We start from the raw sequence: 21,245 nt of genomic DNA, 5'->3' as shown, positions 1-21,245 counted from the left end.
CCCCCTTTAAAAAGCAGATTTCTAGCCCAAACTGCTGCTGTTGACAAGTTTGATAAATTAGGCGGCATTCTGGGGCTCATTATTTTTAGCTCTTTCTTTCTTTCTTTTTTTTTAATCTGTTCTGGTGCTTTTCATGTGTATTTTATTCTTCATTATTATCCTTTTTTTTTTAACAACTTCCTTTCTAAGAATTAAACCTATACTGTTTCTGGTTACTTCACTGTGGATAAATTAGGCAAGTGCACAAGAACACGTCTGTTCAGTAGCTTTCTATTTCCTTTTGTCAGGGTTCTCTGGCCCCACATGATGACAAATAAGCACAGTTTGTCGGTTTGTGGAATCAAACCTCCAGAAAGGCAGGGGTGCGGATACCAGGGCCGAAGACCAGAACACCGTTAGGAGTCTTCCTTTTGTCTCTTAGCTTCTCTGTGCATGTCAGCTCCAACCCTCGTCATCCTGCAGGAGGGAAGGTGAACCTTGAAAGTGACGTGTGGCACGAGAAACAGAACATAGAAGTTTGTAAGACATGTTTATAGAATATGTTATAATTTGTAAAATATATTAGATATATTTCAGTAATTGGAAAAGAATCACCTTTATTTTCTAAAATCACATTTTTAAAACACAAAACTTTTAGGGGCGCCTGGGTGGCTCAGTCAGTTAAGTGTCTTGACTCTTGATTTCAGCTCAGGTCATGCTCTCAGGGTCGTAAGATCGAGCTCCATGTTGGGGGGTTTCATGCCGAGCACAGAGCCTGCTTAGGATTCTCTCTCTCCCCCTCTTGCTGCCCCTCCCCTGCTCTCATGCATACTCTCTTTTTTCTAAATAAAAATAAAAATTCTTAAACCATCTATAATTTCTGTATCAAGAATTGCCGTCAGCTGCTAATAAGAGAGAGACTCCCAAATAAGTGGCTCCAACAAGAGAATGGCTCTCTCCTGTGAATGAAGTACAGAAGAAGGTGCAGCCTAAAGGTTGTTAGGGACCTGGCTTTTTTCCGTCTTTCTGTCCAGCCACACTCGTGCCTGGCGTCCGTCCTCCGGGCCCCGGGTGACAGCTGCGGCTTCTGCCCTGAGAGACTTCCTGGGTGTCTCACAGCATGTTGGCTCCGTCTCATTTGCTGTACCGAGTTAACAGGGAACCTGGAAAGTACGTTTTTCTTCTGGTCAGCGGTTCCCCCAGCTGGAAGTCAGTTAAAAAAAAGATGCTGGCTCTGGGGTAGGCAGTGAGCCCGGCGGCCTGCCACAGCTTCCGGCCTGGGTGTTCGTGGAGGAGCGGGAATGAGGGAGAGGACAGGGACAAGAAGAAGAAGAAAGACGTCCTCTCAGCCCAGGAGAAGGCAGGGAGGTGGGTCGGGAGGCAACAAAGGAAAAGGTTACTTTTAGAAAACACGAAATAAACCTAAATTGGTATTCACCATAAGTGTAAGTAGACGAACAGGACTAGACAGATGGAGAATCTAGGTGTGCTCTTATCTAGGAGATGCTGAAATAGGGCAGTATGCAGAAAAATGAAAAAGAGGTGGGCAAAAACGCATCAAACACTCCCCCCCAAAAAACTGGTTAAAAGCAACATTAATGTGAGAGAACTAGAATTTAAGACAAAAAGTATTAATACAAATAAAGGGATTAATAACAATAAATGAAAATACCCAAGACAATAAAGTCATTTTGAACTATGTACCTACCAACATAGGTGTGATTATCCATGAACTCCATAAAGCAAAAAAAAAAAAAAACAAAAAAACCAACAACAAAAAAACCTGAAAAATTTTTTAAAGGAAACATCAACAGGCTCACAGTCCTTGTGGGAGATGTTAAACCAGCTGTACCAGAAACTGATGTTTCAAGCAGACAAGTAGAACACAGAAATGGTGAAAACCAAATTTAAACTTTAATGGATCAAAAGAACACTGCACCCAGAGAATAGGAAATACATATTCCTTTCAGGTATACACAGAATATTTCCAAGAACTGACCATGCACTAGATCACAGAGGAAGTCATAACCTTTTAGTTACAGTCTCCATTCTCACAGCAAGTTAAAATAAAGGGCAGCAGTAATTTCTTTTTAATGTGCTTGGGAACTTGAAGAAAAATGCTCTCCTAGATAACTCACATTTTGAAGAAGAAGTCACAATGGAAATTATAAAATATATGGACCTACATGATAAAGAATTTATCAAAATCTGTAGAATACTGCTAAAGTGATCGATTTGTTATACCTTTATTAAAAAAAAACAAGATTGGAAGTAAATGAGTTAAGTTTATCTCTCCACTCAAGAAACCAGAAAAATCCCAAAGAAAATCTAAAGAAGTAAGAAAATGACTTTTAAATATCAAAAATTAAAAGTAATATGTCAAAACATTAGTCAAATAGACAAATCTTTAATGAAATTGATAAAAAAGAAAAAGCAATATTATGAACTAAAAAAGGGGCATTCATATAATACAGAGATTTTATAAGGCATAGAATATTGTGAACAATTATATGCCAGTGAACTTGAAAAACATTTTCTAGAAAAATATGTTATCAAAATTAACTCAAAAAGACATGGAAACTCTGAATAAATTAGTAACCTTAAAGACTCTGAATCACTAATCAGAAGTCTGCCTTCTCCCAGCTTTGCCAAGAACATGAGGCCCAGATGGTTTTACAGATATGTTTTATAAATCTGCCAAGAAGCCAATAATTCCTATTATATATAAACTGTTTTGGAGGATAGGAAAAAGAGAGACCACTACCCAACTCATTTTATGAGATTAATGTTACCTTCAAACTAGGTTAATGTGAGAAAATAAAATTAGATCACTTTCCTCTAGGAACATGGGAAGATCTTAACAATACATATGAGTAATGCATTTGCTGGGAACATGGTGAAGAAAGAAGCTACCAAAACCAACTGAAAACAACTAAAATGTTAGGTAAAACATAGAAATCTACTTCTTGAATGCAGCCCTGAACTAACAAAGAAAGGAACACACAGGCCAGGGACTGAGTGAAGGCAGACGTTAAGGGAAAAAGAAAATGCTGTGTCTTTGGGGACTTGTTGAAGTAGGTCACTTTGAGCATGGGTGTTCAAGGCTGGGTCCTCAGGTGAAGCTGAGGGCCTGCCCAGAGTAGGACGTCTAATAAGAGATTGTACGTGAACATGCACGCACACACGTGGGCAGGTTTCCAAAGGGCCGCATCCTCAAAGGGATACATCTAAGATGAATGAGAAATAATCCCTCATTATCTGAAAGAAAAACTGCCTATATTGGTCCATGGCACTGAGCCAAGACAGGAGTAAGCACTCCTTGAGAATTTATAATTGTAAATTTTCAGTATTCATGAAGTTTTCAATCCAAATTCACACTACCTTGATGGCCTAAAAAGCTTAAGCCCACAATTTAGTTTGAAGTGGTCAAGGCTGAGTATCCCCAAGCATCAGATAGAAGCAAGCACAGTTTCTTTTCCTTGATGAAACTATCTTCACATCAGACCTTAAAGAATTTCCACAGATAAAGTTTTAAGGAAAATAAAGAGTTCACCACAAAGAATTACTGCACACATCAACAAAGTACCAGGTCCAAGAGTCAGACTAAACAAGATTCAGAATCGTGAAAACTTCCTAGAATGAAATTATCAGAAACAAAATATAAGAATGTTTAGTATGTTTCAAGAAATCAAAGGCATAAAAATATGAGAAAAAGCAAGTAACTAGGCAATTGATAGAAATTAAAATGAGAAACTCATTGATAAGTTTAACATCACTTTAGACAAAGCTGAAGAGAGAATAGAGAAATGAAAGAAAGAATTGGGGAAGTTATCCAGGATTCTACTTAGGCCAAGAAATGAAACAAAAAGAAACACTATTAAGAAACGTGGAAGACAAAATGAAAAGGTCTAACGTGCACCTAATCAGTTACTTAGGGAAAGGAGAGGATGGGCAGAGCAATATTAAAAGATAAATTGCTGAAAATTTCAACAGTGATGAAAGATAATGCTCTCTGGAGTCAGGAGTGGTATATCCCAAGCTGGAACAATTAATAAGAAATCTGCATCTAAGCACATTGTGAAATCCCAGAACATCAAAAACTAAGAAATGCCTTACAAGCAGATCCTCTTAAAATAACAAAAGGCTGAGAGAAAAGAACTGTAAACCAGAATTCTACACAAACCGAATGTGTGTTTCAAGAACAAAGACACAATAAAGAATCCTTCTGAAAAAGAGGAAAGGGTTACAAGCACACAGAGGGAAATTCTGAAGGATATATTTATACATCAGGATGGAGGAAGAGTATACAAAATGAAAGTCTGAAATGCAAAAGAAGAGCAAAGAAAATTGGTAAATAGGTGGATATGTATAAATAAACTGTAAAATAATATTGGAATTAAAATACAGATTAGAATAGGGGCGCCTGGGTGACTTAGTCAGTTAAGTGTCTGACTCTTGATTTGGGCTCAGGTCATGATCTCCCAGTTCATGAGTTTGAGCCTGACATTGGGCTCATGCTGACAGCACAGAACCCGCTTGGGATTTTCTCTCCCTGCTCTGTCTCTCTGTCCTGATTCTCTCTCCCTGCTCTGTCTCTCTGCCCCTCCACTTGTTCTCTCTCAAATACAAATAAGCTTAAAAAATACAGATTAGAATTAAGTAGCACAATAACAGTATATAAATTAGAAGGATAGGGGGTTAGAATTCAAGTGCTTAAGGTCCTTGGTTCAGAAAAATAATAGAAAACATTACTTAGCTTGTAATCCTAATAACACATGTTATTAAATTTCTTCATGTAGTCATTAAAAGAATAGAAATGCATTGGGGTGGGGGCAGAATGAGAAATAAACAGTTGTGTAAGACATAGGAGAGAGGAGACTAAAGAACATAGGAAAGCCAGGATAAAATTAAGATAGTAGAAATAAATCCAAATATAGTAGTGATTATATTGAATGTAAAAAAAAATGGATACAAATGGTGAAATCTGGTCAAAGAAAAAGAATCTAGAAAAAATCAAAGTTTAAGTTAATAATGATGTCTCTGACAAAGTCTGACAATCTGGGGTCACCTCAACCCAATATCAGGATCTGGAGTGGCTCAACGATGGACCAAATTGTTTTCCATTCACCTGGGACTCCGAGGACTAGCTCTTCAGGATGCAGACCAATGTCCCTTCACTGGCCCCACAAGGCTGTCAGAAGCCTCATGGCTGTTGGTCCAGATGAAAACAGCCCTGAATTCCGGCCCCCGCCCTTTCCATTTTAGTCTTTCTCTCATCTTGATTATCTTACTAGCTCTTCGATGCATTTAAGAAGATCCCCACCACGTCCCGGCCCCATATCTGTCTAGCGCTTTTCCTAGTGACTTTATCAGGAAGGTTGTAGCCTTGCGTAGTCCTACATCACCGGAAGTTCCATGGAAGTCCTGACTCCTCACTTTGTCTCAGAATCTACACAGTATATTCAATGCATGCCTTGTCTCCCCACATGGATTAAAAGTCTTTTTATATAGGGAGTGAGTTCTACTAATTTTACATATCTCTTGATATCTCATAAGGTACACCCTAAACAATGGTCGGTAAATTATTAAATAAACTTGAATTTGCCTGTGACTCTATTTGGCAGCATTCAAGTTAGTTAGGTGGATGCCTAAATACAGTGTCTTCTGGCTAATACATAGACTGATCAGTGTACTTTCACAAATAGTGGTTTTTTCACATAAAATATTGGGAGAAACAGGTTAAAAGGTGCAAGAGAATAAGATCATTATTAACTTTTTCAGTTTAATCTTTATAGGACACTTGAATTTATCACATTTAGGATTTCTTAGGCTGAGTCAGTCTGGATATTTATAAATGAGAGAGGAGGTGGCATTTATAAATTGAGATAGAATGCTGATTAAATATAGAGATTTCTTAACTGAAGATTTTATATTACTAACCAGGGTGGATAGGCGTCCCCCACCATTAGTTGGTCCTTAGTGTCTAATCCAGTGTTAACCTTTCTGTGCAGAATCAGTCAGTGCTGGTTAAATTCCATTTAACAGATTCTGTAAAGTGATTACTTACATTACTCAATGATACCTTATATGAAGATTGCTTTTCCCACATAATTGTATAAATTATCAAGTTCAGATTATTTCTAAATTCACACTGTAATTTTCTTTTTGACCTAAAGGTCATTTAGAATTATATTTCTTAATTCCCAAACGAATAAAATTTTCTAATTATCCTTTTGCTCTTGATTTCTAGCTTAATCTCATTTGGTCAGGGGATATATACTCTGTGATTTCAATCCTTAGAAATTCGTTAAATGTTTTTTATGTATGTGTATATATATAAATAACTTGTGTTATACTCTATACACATCCGTTGGGTCAAGTTTGCTAGTTATATTGTTGTCTAATTCTTACTAAGCTCTTAGTTTTGTCAATGCCAAAACGTGACAAAATCTACCGTGATTCTGATTTTGTCTACTTCTCCTTGTGTCTTCTGTTTTTGCCTTAGATATTTTAAGACTTTTTTAGGATTGGTCAAGTTAGAACTATCATTTCTTCCTCGTGTTTGAGTTATTTATCATTATAAAATGCCTCTCTCTGTATCACTTTTTGCCTTAAAGTCAGCTTTGCATAAATAAAATAGTTACACCACCTTTTCTCCTGGCCAGGTTTGAGTGGAATATCTTTTCTACCCTTTTACTTTTGACATTTCTGTAACCCTGTGTTTCAAGTATGTGTCTTGTAAGTAGCACATAGTAAGATTTGTTTTCTTAATGCAATCTGACAATCTTTGTCTTTTGAATATATCATTTAGTCCGTTACTCTACAGGACTTTTAACATAGTTTCTATATGTTGCATTTAAATGGACTATCTCATTAGTGCTTTCTGTTTGACCCTTCTGTATTTCTTTTTCTTTCCTTTCTAACCTCCTTTTAGATTGGTTATTGTGGACAAAGGGTAAACAAAATTCTGTTCCTTCTACTTCACAACTAAAACTCAGTTAAATTTCTAGCACTCTTCCCCTATTAGCCCAGTAAGATGTACATCGATAGTATTACTGTGCAACATTGCTAATGATAAAAATTTCCCCTCTTTGTAAATTACATCTCTACTGAGAGAATAATAAATGTCTGGTGGGAATGACATATGTGGGCTTCTCTGAGTATGGTGACTCATGTATTAAGCATGTCCCTTTTGAGAACCCTGGAAGCTATGTCTTCAGACCTATTTTAAGGAATATTAGATACTATGGGGCATGAGGCTTATTTTAAACCAAGGGCACTTTCCATATCTGCCCAATGTGGATCTTCTCTCTGTGCCCGTAAGCTGTCACCTGACTGCTGTGTGGACTACTGCAAGGACTGTGACCCTTCTGGTGGCAAGCCATGTTTTTGTCATGAGTAGACTCATGCCACATGTGGTCTATAAGTGTTTTAAGTCAGAATATTTAAACCTCAGAAGGCACCCTTTCCTCACCCTCTGACCCCTGCTCCTCAGTGTTGTGATTATTCTTTATTATTCTGAAAGATTTCTATCATAGTATTGTTTTGGTGGTTATTTGATTGATTATAATTCCATTCTAGAATATAAAAATCTAATATTATTTGGTGCTTTTACCTCCTTCCTAGACAATGCAAGATCCATAAAACATTTTAATTCCATTTACCTTCCTCTCGAATTCTATGCTATTATTTTGGTCATCTATTTTAAATGTGTGTGTGTGTGGCCAGCAAGATGACATCATCATCATTATTGTTACTATGTATAGTCAGTAGCTGTTTAGACTTACCAATTTATCACTTCTTTTTTTCTCTCTCTGTACCACTGACCTTCATCTGGGACCCTTTTTCTATGCCTGAATTTCATCCTGTTATATATATATATATTTTTAAGGTTTATTTATTTTGAGAGAGAGACAGAGCATGAGCTGGGGAGGGGCAGAGAGAGAGGGAGATGTAGAATCTGAAGCAGGCTCTAGGCTTTGAGCTGTCAGCACAGAGCCTGACACGGGGCTCAAACCCATGAGCAAGATTATGACCTGAGTTGGACGCCCAACCAACTGAGCCACCCAGGCGCTTCCATCCTGTTATATTTGAGGTCTATTGTTGACAGAGACTCTCCTTTTGTTTATCTGAAATTATTGTATTTGAGAAGAATATTGTTGCTGGGTGCAAAATTCTATGTTGGCAATTTTTTCAGCACCTCAGAGATAATACTCCTTTGTCTTCTGGATCCCATGGTTTCTTGTGAGAAGTCAGCTGTCAGTCTATCTGTTGCTCCTTGAGGTAATGGATCTTTTCTCCTCTGGCTGCTTCTCTTTGGTAGTCAGAAGTTTTACTACGACTTTCCTAAGTGTAGGGTTTTTTTTATCCTGCTCATAATTTGTAGGACTTCTTCAATTTATCACAGTTTGGTTTTCATCAGTTTTGCAAAACTCTTGGCTATTAGCTCTTCAAATACTGCTTCTGCCCCTTCTGTCTCCTCTCCTTCAGAACTTGAGTTACTCAGACCATGTCACCATATCTGCTCTGCCTCTTAACCTCACTTCTTTTGTCTCCTTCTTCTTGTCTCTCCATGCTTCGTTCTGGAGAGTTCCCTCTCACCCTCCTCCAGCTGTGTATAATCCTCTTGTCTACTGAACCACTGACTTCTCAGTTTTTATCATTATATTTTTCAGTCCCAGGATTTCACCTGACTCCGTTCTTTATTATAGTTTCTGGTTCTCTAAAAAATCCCAATATTGTCTTTTGTCATCTTGAGCATGGTAAGCATCGTTACTTTATTCTGTCTGATAACTCCAACATCTGGATCCCTGCAGGTCTGTTTATTTTTGTATGTTGATTTGCTGTTTCTAATTCTTGTTATCATGGTTCCTTGTGTGTGTGGGCAGTTTCTATTTTGCTCCCAACATGATATTGGCAGAATTGTTTATAGAAATAACGGGAGGCCTAAATTTATGCAGTCTTCCTCCAGGAAAGATTTGTTTCTTTTAGGCAACTGCGGGCACTAATACTCCAAACCAGCTCTTCCTTCTCAAGTCCTGGGAGGGACTGCCTGCTTCCGACTCACCCTCGTTGCTAGTGATCGCCTTTTCAGAGCCCAGCCCAAAGTGAGAGCGGTTTACCCACGATCTCCTCTTTTTCAGGCCCTGCTCTCTGATCTTCTTCCTGCCAGCCCCATGAGCTGCCAAAGCCTCTCCGCAGATCCCATCTGCTTCCTCTGGAGTTGGCAGATTCCCCCAGGAAGGACTTGTCTAACCTGAAAACCTCCATGGCTTCCCCCTCCTCCTCGATGCCAGCCCCCATGATTCTCGCTGTCTTCAAGCAAAAGTTTTAAAATATTTGAACTGCCAATTCTAGATGTCCCCAGCATGGATGTTGGTTTAAACTAGCCCATCATTACTAAAGTGGAAGCCCTAATATCCGCTTTTCATAAATTAGATTATTAGTCCAGAGAGACCACCATAGCTAGTTAAGAGCAGACACAATGAATGCCCCAGTATCCTGATTCTGTGTGATGTTGATTCTCTTTTTTAAATAAATGCAGCTTGTTTATTTATGTATTTACTTAGATGCATTTATTTAAATTTTAGCTAATAGACAGTGCACTATTGGTTTCAGAAGTAGAGTTCAGTGATTCATCACTTACATTCAACACTCAGTGCTCATCATCACAAGTGCCCTCCTTAGTGCCCGTCACCCATCTAGCCCCTCGCTCGCTCACCTCCCTCCATCAACCCTCAGTTTGTCCTCTGTTGTTAAGAGTCTCTGTGGTTTGTTTCTCTCTCTTTTCTCCCCGCCCCCTAACCATATGTTCGTCTGTTTGTTTCTTAAATGCCACATATGAGTCGAATCATATAGTATCTGTCTTTCTCTGGCTGACTTATTTCACTTAGCAGAATACATTCTAGTTCCACCCACATCATTGCAAATGGCGAGCTTTCATTCTTTTGATGGCTGAGTAATATTCCATTGTGTATATATACCACATCTTTATCCATTCATCAGTTGATGGACATTTGGTCTGGATATCTGGAGAGCAAGAGCCTCTGTCCCTATGGAGATAGGGTCCCTCACCCTCCCCATGGGATGATATGTTCACCTACCAGAAAGCTCCTTGGAGCCTCAGTGTCTGAGTTTTTTTAATAAGGGTGACATAAGCACAATTGATTAAGTCATTAGCCCATGATTGGACTCAGCCTACAGCCTCCCTTCCCTCCCCAGAGGTCAGGCTGCTGAAAGTCCCATCCCTCTAATCCTGTGGAGGGATTTTGTGAAGAGCACCCTTCATCCTGAAATGATCTGGCTCTCTGGGGGCTGGGCTTGGGCCGTCTCATTAGCATAACAAAGACACTCCTACCACTGAGGAAATTCCAGTGGTGGAAACCTGGGACAAAGTCTGGAGAGTGAGCCAGAGAGAGACTGAGATTTTATGACAGCCTCCCCCCCCAGGTTATCCAGGCCCTGCTCCCCAGGATGTATAAGCATGTTATGTGGCATGGCAAGGTAGCATGAAGGTTGCAGATGGAGTAAAGAGTGCTGATTTTCAACCTTAAAATAAGAGATTCTCCTGCATTATCCAGGTAGATGCTGTGTAAATTTAAGAGTCCTTCAGAGGGAAAGAGGGATGCAGAAGAGTCAGAACCAGAGAGGTGGTATCATTCAAAAGACTCAACAGGCCATTCGTTACTGGCTTTCAAGAGGGAAGGAGGCCATAAGCCAAGAATTGTGGGCAGCCTCTAGAAGCTAGAAAAGATAAGAAAGTAGGTGCTAAGAGTCTCTAGAAAATTCTTAGCCCAGTGAGACCCTTCTTAGACTGCTGACCTGCAGAACTGTATGAGAACAAATTTGTGTTGTTTTAAGCCACTAAATTTGTGGTGTTGTCAAAAACCGACCTCTTTGCTTCGGAGCCTAAGTATAATGTGAAGACAGAGTTTGGGATAAAGGAGAACGAGAGCTTCTTGGTGCAGCAGGCCACAGCCTTGAAAAACTGGAAGCCCTCCCGGAGGAAGGGGCTGGGGCATTTTGTAGGGACATACAGGATCCAGCCGGTTCTGACAGCAACGTGTTGGTGACACTGGCCTCCTTCCTCGTGCCTTTAGGCTAGTACGAGTTCCTGGAGCAAAAGGCTAAGAAGGGAGGGGGGAGACTAGTGGAAGAGAGAAGTGGGTTCTTTCAAAATCCAACCTCGCATTAGTGCAGCCATCTTTATTTTTGTTCAACTTTGTGCTTTCAAGCAGTGGTAGTCGGCAGCAGCAGCAGGAAGCCAATAATACCGTAGGGCCAGGGAAAGGAAGAAAGTGGCGTTCGTTTTCATCGTGGAAAGCAGCATGATAAATCTATACTTGGAGCTTCCTGTGTAGACATTGAAAACTCACTCCGTTCAGAATGCAAGTAACTTCACATTCTTCAAGTGTCTCCTACTTCTTAAATTATTTACTACTTCTTTTTACCTCCAGCCCACAGTGGAACTCAAAATTGCCTAATATCTACAGAGGACTCATCTCTTAATTAAAGTGCATCTGTGTGTCTGCTAGGTAATAGATCAGAGAAGGGAAAGTAACTCTTTACTCTTTGATTCATCCAGTGATAATTTGTTACCTTTCAGCAGACCAGAATCTATGCCAGCACAGTTTTATACTTAAGAGGAGTTATGATCTGATGCATGGTACAAAATTTAATTGGCCTAGAGGGAACGGTTTCTTGATAGGTTCTTTCTTCAAGTCCCTGATACCTACAGGAGGTTTTGTAACTCCTCTACTTACAAACTTTAATCTCTTTTTCAAAAACACAAACTAATGTGATGATGTCAGTGGTGATGGTGATGACGACGGTGATGATGGCAGCTGACACCACGGAGCACTTACTGTGTGCCCAGAATGTGCTTATGTTTTATGTTCTTTACACCAGTTCCTCTTTACCATGGTTCCTGCCTCTTCTATTAAATTACTCTTTCTGGTATTTTTAACCATCCTTCCATCAATACACATAAACTCAATGTCTACCTGTCTCAACTATTTACTCCTTAGTTTTATCCCCTTTCTACAATTCCTGATGATTCCTAAAATATAATAAAACAAAATTCTAGCTAAATGCACAAGAACTTCCAAACTTGAAGGGGAAAGGAGAATAACTACTTTATTCACAAGTATATGTCTGAGAAATTGGGAGTCACTGAGCTTAATTTGACACAATTAACACTAATTACACGTTAGCATCCTTAGTTTGGGATTTTTCTCCAGTGAAACTTATCATTTGCTGATTTATTTCTTTAGGAGCCCTATTATGTACGTTGCATCAAGCCCAACGACAAGAAATCCCCACAGATCTTTGATGATGAGCGCTGCCGGCACCAAGTAGAGTATCTCGGACTGCTGGAAAATGTGAGGGTGCGGCGGGCAGGGTTTGCCTTCCGCCAGACGTACGAGAAGTTTCTTCACAGGTGAGAACGGACTAAACCCAGGCCCTGGCAGACCCTGAGAACTGTGGGGTCCTCCCCGCGTGTGATGCTTCATCAGCACGTATCAGGTGGTCTGAATATCTGTTGGATGAGTAAGAGTTGAGGAAACTGCAATATGAAGGACTTTCTCAGAGTCAGCAGGAGAGTCTCCCTGAGTCTGCGGTTTATGGGCCACGAGAAAGGATTCATTCTCTGGGGGGAAGATGTGGGCCGCGTAGCATGGTAGAAAGAACATCGACTCAGAGACACATCTGGGTTGGCCTCAGGGTATGCCACTCATGTGCTGTGTGATCTTAGGCTAGACATTTAACTTCGGACTCTGTCTCTGTGTCTATAAAATGAGTATAAGAACACGACCTCATAAGGCTGTTGTTGTGATGATTAAACTAGCCTGAGTACAAAAGCTAGGTGCCTAGCCCATAGTAGATGTTCAATTAGTGCTGCTTTATCATTACTGATATTAGTAATTATCATCATAACAAAATACTAAGCAGTTAATCATGAAGACCTTGAAATTAGTCTACCGGGTGTGAATCCTGGCTTTGCCATTTGTTTGTTTTTTGACCTTGGGCAGATCACCTAATCTTTCCATGCCTGTTTTCTCATGTGTAAAAAGGGAGTAGTTATAGTAACTACTTTTTAGGGGTGCTGGAGCATTAAATAAGATTATATCTATATCCATATTTATATCCATATCCATATATATATAGATATATATATATATAGATATATATATAAAGCACTTAGAATAGAACCTGGCATATAGCAGCAATTCAATATATAAGATATCATTGCCACTATTATTTCTTGTTAGTAATGATACTGATAATGGACAACTGGGACTCATAAAGCCCCTTTAAATTCCATCTGTTCATTTATCTAAAAGTACGTATTGAACATTTCCTATGTTCTAGACTGCAGATTCCACAAAATGTGAATAAATAGGTACAATATTGGTTAGTCAGAAGATCTCTAAAGAGATAACAATGCAGGGAGGAGCCAACCTGATGAAGGTCAGAGAGCAGAGCAGGCGGGCAGAGGGAACAGTGAGGGAAGGCTCTCTGGTAGCAGTAAGTACGGTGTGTTAGGTAGCAAGTGTAGCCGTGTGAGTGGCGGCCGCTCATTGACAGGGCAGTGATGGAAGATGAGACCAGAGAGGTGGACAGGGGCCAGTTCGTGTCGAGTTTCATAATCCACGCCATGCTAAGCAGTTTCGATTTTGGCTAAATGTGGTAGGAACCCATTTGTGGATTTGAAGCCACGAACAACACAATCTTACGGATATCTGAGGAGATACTGTGGCTGCTGTGTGTATGGGAAGCAAGGTGACATTCAGAGATGTCACTGCAGGAGCTCAGGAGAGAGGGCTTGGTAGCACCTTGAACAAGAGATTATTATAGACCCAAGGGTATGGACAGTTTTGGGATATGTTTTAGGGGAAGGTTGGCAAGTCTTGCTCATGGATTGGCTGGATAAGAGAGGACTGGGGAGGAGCAGAGGGTAACAATTAAGTTTGACATGAGCATCTGGGTAAGCATAGTGCCATACGCTGAGAGAAGACTGGGTAAGAGAAGCTTGAGGAAGAGGTCGTGGAAGAGGGGCAAGGACAGAATCGATATTTGACTCTCGACCATTAGGTTTGAAATGGCTAGTAAAAATCTAGTTGGAAGTACTAAGTAAGCTACTAAATACACATATCTGGAGTTCAGGAGGAAGCGCAGGCTGGAGATAGAGATGCTGGAGTCATTAGCGTAGAGATGATCTTTAAAGTCATAGAACTGGAGAGACCAGAGAAAGAGGCCCATGCAAACAGTTGGATGTGCGATCTGACATGAAGGAACTACCAAAGAGAAGAGAAGGAGCGACCGGTGAGACAGAAGAGATGCCAGGAGAGGGTTATGTCACAGAAGCCAAAAGAAAATGGTATTTCAAGAAGAAAAAGCATAGTTTCCATATCAGATGTTGCGTGCAGTCAAGTAAGATAAAGGCAGAAGCCTAGGCATTAGATTTGACAACGCAGAGGTCATGGGAGAAAAGGTCGGGCAGGACCCGATTTGAACAGGTTGGGAGAGTGAAGTAAGAACCCGGATGCCGTAGACAACTCAAGAATCCATGCTGTGAAGGAGGCCAGGAAGAATGGGAGCAGGAGCAGCAGTGGGAGGTGAGGGCAGGAGACACTAGGAAATGTATGCCGGTGGGGCTGACGCGGAGCAGAGGGAGGACCCGGTGGTGCGGAGAAAGGGAGGTCATTGTCATCACCCTAATGCCCTGAGAAGGCAAGGCTCAGAATCCCAAGCACAGGTGGAAGGTTTGTCAGCTCTAGGTCAGAGGAGGGGCACTTCCCCCATAGCAACAGGACAAAATGCAGAGACTATGAATACAGATACAGAAAGGCCCGAAGGCTGGCAAAGATGAACACATTCCTATTTGATTGCTTCTGTGTCCTTAAGTATGAGGCGAGGCCAAGGGTGGGGAGCGAGGACAAGGCGGGGTGGTGTGTTGTGGGGGCTTGAGGGGAAGTAGGAATATTCATGTTGAAGAGTGGGGAAGACACAGGTTTGTGTTGGAAGGATTGCCGCCAGGAAGATTGAGTGTCCGTGTGAGATGAGGTTATAAATGGACAGTGAGAGCGGGGCGCCTGGGCGGCTCAGTCGGTTGAGCGTCCGGCTTCGGCTCAGGTCATGATCTCACAGTTCATGGGTTCGGGCCCCACATCAGGCTCTGTGCTGACAGCTAGCTCAGAGTCCGGAGCCTGCTTCAGATTCTGTCTCTGTCTGTCTGTCTGTCTGTCTCTCTCTCTCTCTCTCTCTCTCTGCCCCTCCCTTGCTCACACTGTCTCTCTCTCCCTCAAAAATAAATAAAACATTTTTTTTTAATTTTAAAAATAAATGGACAGTGAGACCACCAGCATTATTTTTCTCTGCCAGTGTTCAGCAACTTTTGCACAGAAGTGAAAGATTGCACTAATGGAGACTCCTAGAATGAGTAAAGCACAGTAGCCTGGAAAATTCGAATTTCATTTTACATCGATCAAAAGGTCATGAACTGACAATTTTCCTTATTAAAATCACACAGTTCTTTTGACTTGGAGTTTCATTTGCTTATTGAGGCTGTAGAGTTAGAATGTTTTCATGAATAGAGATGTGTTCATTCTCAGGCTTGATTTCAAACATTGTAAAATTATGTTAGAGAGACTGCTAGTCTGTTATTATTCTTAGAATTCCAGCAACTGCTCAGGCAGAATTTGTTTTTTGTTGTCACCCATAAAAAAATCAGCAGAAATTAAAATGAGCAGCGTAGAACTATAGGATGGGGCTGAACCGAAAATGTGTGGTCCCGAGACAAAGGGAAGCCACGGATCGTAGCTGAGCTGAGAGAGCAGCCAGCAGGCTTGCCGTGGCGGAGAAGGAGTCCTGTAAGTGCGTGCGTGCCTTCTGCATTCAGCTCAGGGGGCGTTGACGTGTTTGTTTCTTGGCATGAGAGACGTGCAATGAGGATGGAAATATGTTTTCTAAAACACAGGTGCAATACAGCAGAAAAGATAGAAGGGAACCTGTGAATTTCAAATAATGACGTCTTAGCAGCATAAGCTTGAATCCGTTTCTACTCCAAGAACATATAATGTTCCCAAGTAATGTACCATGTGCGTCTTTAAAACCAAGATAAGGCACAGCCACACTATGTGGTCAAGAAGGTGGGCGTTCTCAGTGAAGCTTGGAAATCTGACTCCCTCCTAAATACGATGTGAAACAGATGTGAAGACCCAGGTATAAGCCAAGGTTGCAGTTTTAAGGAAAGGCTGCCTTTGCCGTTCAGGAAGCCATCCCGGCTGCGGGGCTGGCGTGTGCCACCGTGGCCAGGGCCAGGGAGATGTCATAGGCATGAAGGCCAATGCCCAGGAAGCAACAGTAGCCACTTCACTAGAGGCCGACCACGGCCAAGATGTACCCAGAAGGACGCTGTGGAAGTAGACGAGATAATGGTCAAACGTCTGAGAAACCAGATCATGAGAAAGAGACAGTGAGCCCAACAGAGGCAGAAGCTTACCCCTGAGGAACAGAGCAAGGAGTAAATGGTGTTGGAATAAGCCTGTTTAATGTTTTCAGAGAAATAAAGGAGCAAATCATGGTAATAGGAGTATGAAGTTAGAAACAAGAACTAGTAAATATTTCAAAGAAGCATTAGAGGGGCCTGGGTGATTCAGTCTGTTAAGCATCTAACTCTTGGTTTCGGCTCAGGTCTTGTGGTTTGTGAGTTCGGGCCCCACATCAGGCTCTGAGCTGACAGTGCGGACCTTTTTTGGGATTCTCTGTCTTCCTCTCTCTCTGTCCTTCCCCTGCTCACTCTCTCTGTCTCTCTCAAAATAAATAAGTAAACAAATTTTAAAAAAACAGGCGAAGAAGGACAGATACCATATGTTTGCACTCATAGGTCTAACAGGAGAACAGGAGAAACCTAACAGAGGACCATGGGGAGAGGAAGGGGGAAAGAGAGCCGGGGAGAGTGAGGGACACAAATCATGAGAGACTAATGAATACTGAAAATGAAACGTGGACTGAAGGGGGAGGGGAAAGGGGGTGATGGTCAGGGCGGGGGACACTTGTGGGGAGAAGCACTGGGTGTTATATGGAAACCAGTTTGACAATAAACTTATAAAAAAAATAAAATAACAGCCATTAGAGATTTTAAAAAATGAAAATCAGAAAAAACACACTGAAGAGATGATTGTCCATCAGTAGGAGAATGAGTCAGCAACTTGCCGATAATCATACAGTGGCTCCTAACCAGCGTGAGAGGGAATGAGTGGCTGATACAGCAACATGAGTGAATAACACATTATGTTGAGAAAAAAGATAAGCCACAAAAGAATATATACGTTATGCTACCACTTGTGTGAAGTTCAAGAATAGATAGAAACCGGAACAGTGGAGAGTTCTGGAGTGGGGAAATTGATGGGGAAGGAGATGGGGGAGCTCTCTGAGATTATGGAGATGTTTTGTGTCTCAGTTGATGTCAGTTTTAAGAATGTATACATTTTTCAAAACTTGAAGGGTTGTATACCTAAATGTGTGCATTTTACTGCATGTAAATTTTACCACAATTTTTAAAAAAGTAAACTTCTTTTAAAAAGCAGATTTGTGAGCTAGAAGAGAAGTTTGGAGACTTCTTCCAGATCTCATGACAAAGACCAAGAGCTGGGAGATTCGGAAGAAAACTCGGGCAGTATGTCAGGTCGATCTCGAAGTCCCAGCCTGTTCAGCAGGAGAGAGAGGAAAGGAGAGAAGAGGGGAGAAGCACTATTTGAACAAACGGTGGCCAGGAATTTTCCTGACCCACAAAAAGAAATCTTCAGATGGAAAGAAAATACCTTCAGTGTATACCATGTGGATTTTTTTTAAAAAATGAAATTTAAGTATATTATGTTCACTTTTAGAATGTTAAGAGATAAGGAGAAATACTTAGAGCTCCTGAGGAAAAAGACAAAAGGAATGAGAATCATACAGACATCAGACTTCTCATTAGCAAAATTTGATGCAGATAGACAAAGCAGCAAATATCTTCACAGTGAGGAGAAATGAACTTTCTGCTTAGAATTTTATTCTGAGCCAAATTCTCTGTTAAGAGTGTGAGTACAATGGAAGTATTTTCTGGCATATATAGGTTCAAAGAGTTTCCTATTCATAGATCCTCTCCAAAAAGTCTTCTAGAGCAAAAGGAAAAATAAATGCAGAAGAGAAAAATGTAATGTAAAAGGTAACATTGAACAAATAACCAGTAAAACTTTTTGTTACATCTAACATGTACCAATTGTAAGTAGGGAAATTGTAATAATACATTTGGTAATAATTTGGGCCAAAAATCTGGAACAAAAATTAAAAAGCTAAAATTGGGATGAGAAGTATAGAGAAGTAAAGACTTTTGTGTGTTTATGGGAAGGCTATAGATGATATAGATGATAATTAGCTAGACAGGAAAAAATAAATACATTTTCATGTAAATATATGCTTTAGATATTAAAAATATTAAGACAAAGATAATAGTGGCTAACATCATGAAATGCTCACTGTATATACGAGGCACTGCTTTCTTTTCTTTTTTTTTCTTCAAAAGTTATTTATTTTGAGAGAGAGAGTGCGGGAGCACCCCCGTGCATGTGAGTAGGGGAGGGGGAGAGAAGGAGAAGGAGGCACTGTTTTGAGTGCTCTGCATGTAGTTCACATGTGACAACCAGATAAGGAGAAGATGGTATCCCCCACTTTATGCAGATGAGGAAACTGAGGCACAGGAAGGTTAAGTAACCTGCCCCAGGTCACAGAGCCAAGTGTGGCAGAGCCATATTTGAACTCGGGCAGTCGACCCTTGAGCCTACCATCTTTAACAGTGCATTGCCTCCCAGTTGAATGGATGGCTCTCAAACCAAAGGAGAAAATAAAGTAAAATGAAGAAAACTTAGTCTATCCAAGAGAAAACGGTAAAAAGCAAACAGAAAGCACCCCTAATAGAAAATATAAAAGAAGTTGAGAAATTTGAAACATACTAATAATCATAATAAATGTGTTAAACTTACTTTTTAAAAGACAGAATTGTGAAAAGATAAGTCTACTTAATTGAAAATTATGTATGTTCTCTCTCCAATCATCTAGGAAGAGTGCTGTGTGAGACAGTGGGGTACGCATCTGGGGGGAAGGAGCCCATTCCTACTTTGCAGACTGTTTATCTCCCACTTTACATAAAAAGAATTTGTTCAAGTTGAGAAATTGCCATTCTGTTTTGTCATCCTGACTGAACTAATTAATGTGGGACACGGGGTGGGATGGACGGGTGTAGGTCATTGGACTAATGATGTCGGGAGAAAAAGATAGTATTTCCAGTGTAAATTTTTGCTTTTAGATTCTGCAGACTTTTTGAAGCTAGATTTGAACCTAAATTTTTACCTGTCACTTTTCCTTATTTTCATTTCTTTTTTTGAAAAAACAGAAGGAAGGATTTTAAATGTTCTGATAACCCTAAAAGCTGCTAAAGTCTTTGATGGAGATAATACTAGTTGGCAGGAAACAGAGGAGTTCAGCTTTTTAATCCACAAATTCAGGATGCCGGTTTGCTGGAGAACTGGGGACCTGACATTTTTTCAACCCAGAAGGAAGGAAGAACACCGTAGCCGAGTGTGGTGGTAGAGACTGTTTCCACGGTGTGCCTAAAACTCCAAACACCTCATTCCTCCCTGCATTAGAGCCCAGATATTGACTCTTATCCTAGTTTTATAACGAATTTGGGATGATTCTGATTTTGTTTCCCTTTTTCATGTGGTATTACCTCTGTGTTCATAATTGAACGCTTGCATTTGGTTTCTGTGTATCTCCCTATTGGGCAAGTGACTAGGCTTTTACATGTATAGAGAAGAATAGTCGGGGCTGGTGGTTGATGAAAGAAGATCATGAAAAGACGGAAGGATTAGAAGGAGCCAGCCTTTCCAGGAGTGGATTAATAAGCATTCCAGGCAGTGGGAACGGCATATGCAAAGACTTTGAAGCCAGAAAGAGGCAACCACATTGTGAGACCCTAAAGAAGGCCTGTGGGATTGGTGTATGGTGCTAAAGGAGGAGAGCAGTAACAGATAAAAATGACATAAAGCTTTTTTAGAAAACTACTGAGGCAGCTGGGCATGCAGGTTGGACTGGGGAGGAAATGGAAAACAATTCAGGAATCGATAGTAGTAAACTTGATGGTGGCTTGAATTAGGATTATGGCCGTAAAGATGAGAATAGTTGAATTTTAAATATATTTTAGAGGTAGACCAAATAGAATTTGATGATGAATTAGAAGGACTGATAGAGAAGAGAAGGGATCAAATTACAATTCACAGGATTTTGGCTTTAGTAACTGAGGGCATTGAGGTGGGAAGGAGTGAAAGAGAAATATAAAGCACCCTTAAGATTTATGTGGGCATTAGATACATGCATCTGAAGCTCAGAATTGAGAACTGGGCTATGGACCAAAAAAATTCATGAATTGAAAAATAAGGTGGATAGAAGGGCATCTGGGTGGCTCAGTTGGTTAAGCATCTGACTCTTGATTTCAGCTCAGCTCAAGTCATAATTTCATGGTTCAGGAGTTTGAGCCCTGAGTCAGGCTCTGTGCTGACAGTGCGGAGCCTTCTTGGGATTCATTCTCGCTCGCTCTCTTCCTCCTTCCCTCCCTCCCTCTCTCCCTCTCCCCCCCCCCCCCGCCCACAAGCTCTTTCATGCTTGCTCTCTCTTTCTGTCTCTCTGTCTCTCTCACACACACACACACACACACACACACACAACATAAACGCAGGGGATGGAACAGATGAGGTGATGGCGGGGGCGGGGGGGTAGGTAGAAGCCCTGAGGTGCTCCAACATTGCGAGGTCCAGTAATGGAGGAGCAGCAGCCAGAAAATGAGACTGAGAAGGAATTTCCAGAGAGACAGAAGAAAACCAAGGAGAGCATGTTGTCATGGAAGCTAAGAAAAGAGAGATACGTCAAGAAGGGATTAGAAGCCACCTACATATGTATTATCTCAACAGGAAGTGTGCGAAGCCCTGAGGAGGCCATTTAAAGACCCCTAAGAGGCACAAAAGTAGAATGAATGGAAAGATATCCCTTGTTCTTAGATGGGACAGTTCAACATCATAGATAAATTTAATTAATTTAATGTGGGAACCTATAAAAATGCCAGCAAGGATTTCTTTGTTTTGTGATTATTTTCCCCTGGAACTATGCAAATTGATTGAAAAGTTCATATAGAAAAATAAACATGCAGAAGTAGCTAGAAAGACCTTTTA

At 40.7% G+C, this 21,245-nt stretch overlaps 1 protein-coding gene across 1 annotated transcript in view; it reads left to right on the top strand.

Annotated features, from left to right (window-relative positions):
- MYO1D (myosin ID) overlaps nucleotides 1-21,245 on the top strand; it is a 265,312-nt gene that overhangs the window by 48,785 nt on the left and 195,282 nt on the right. Inside the window, exon 16 of the mRNA XM_029926993.1 lies at nucleotides 12,252-12,418. Within this exon, the coding sequence (XP_029782853.1) occupies nucleotides 12,252-12,418 (167 nt within the window). The remainder of the gene's footprint in view (nucleotides 1-12,251; nucleotides 12,419-21,245) is intronic.

The sequence above is a fragment of the Suricata suricatta genome, chromosome 17 (genome assembly GCF_006229205.1).
Source record: "Suricata suricatta isolate VVHF042 chromosome 17, meerkat_22Aug2017_6uvM2_HiC, whole genome shotgun sequence".
NCBI lineage: Eukaryota > Metazoa > Chordata > Mammalia > Carnivora > Herpestidae > Suricata > Suricata suricatta.
Note: the sequence above shows the minus strand (reverse complement) of the source record. Positions and strands in the feature narration are given on the sequence as shown.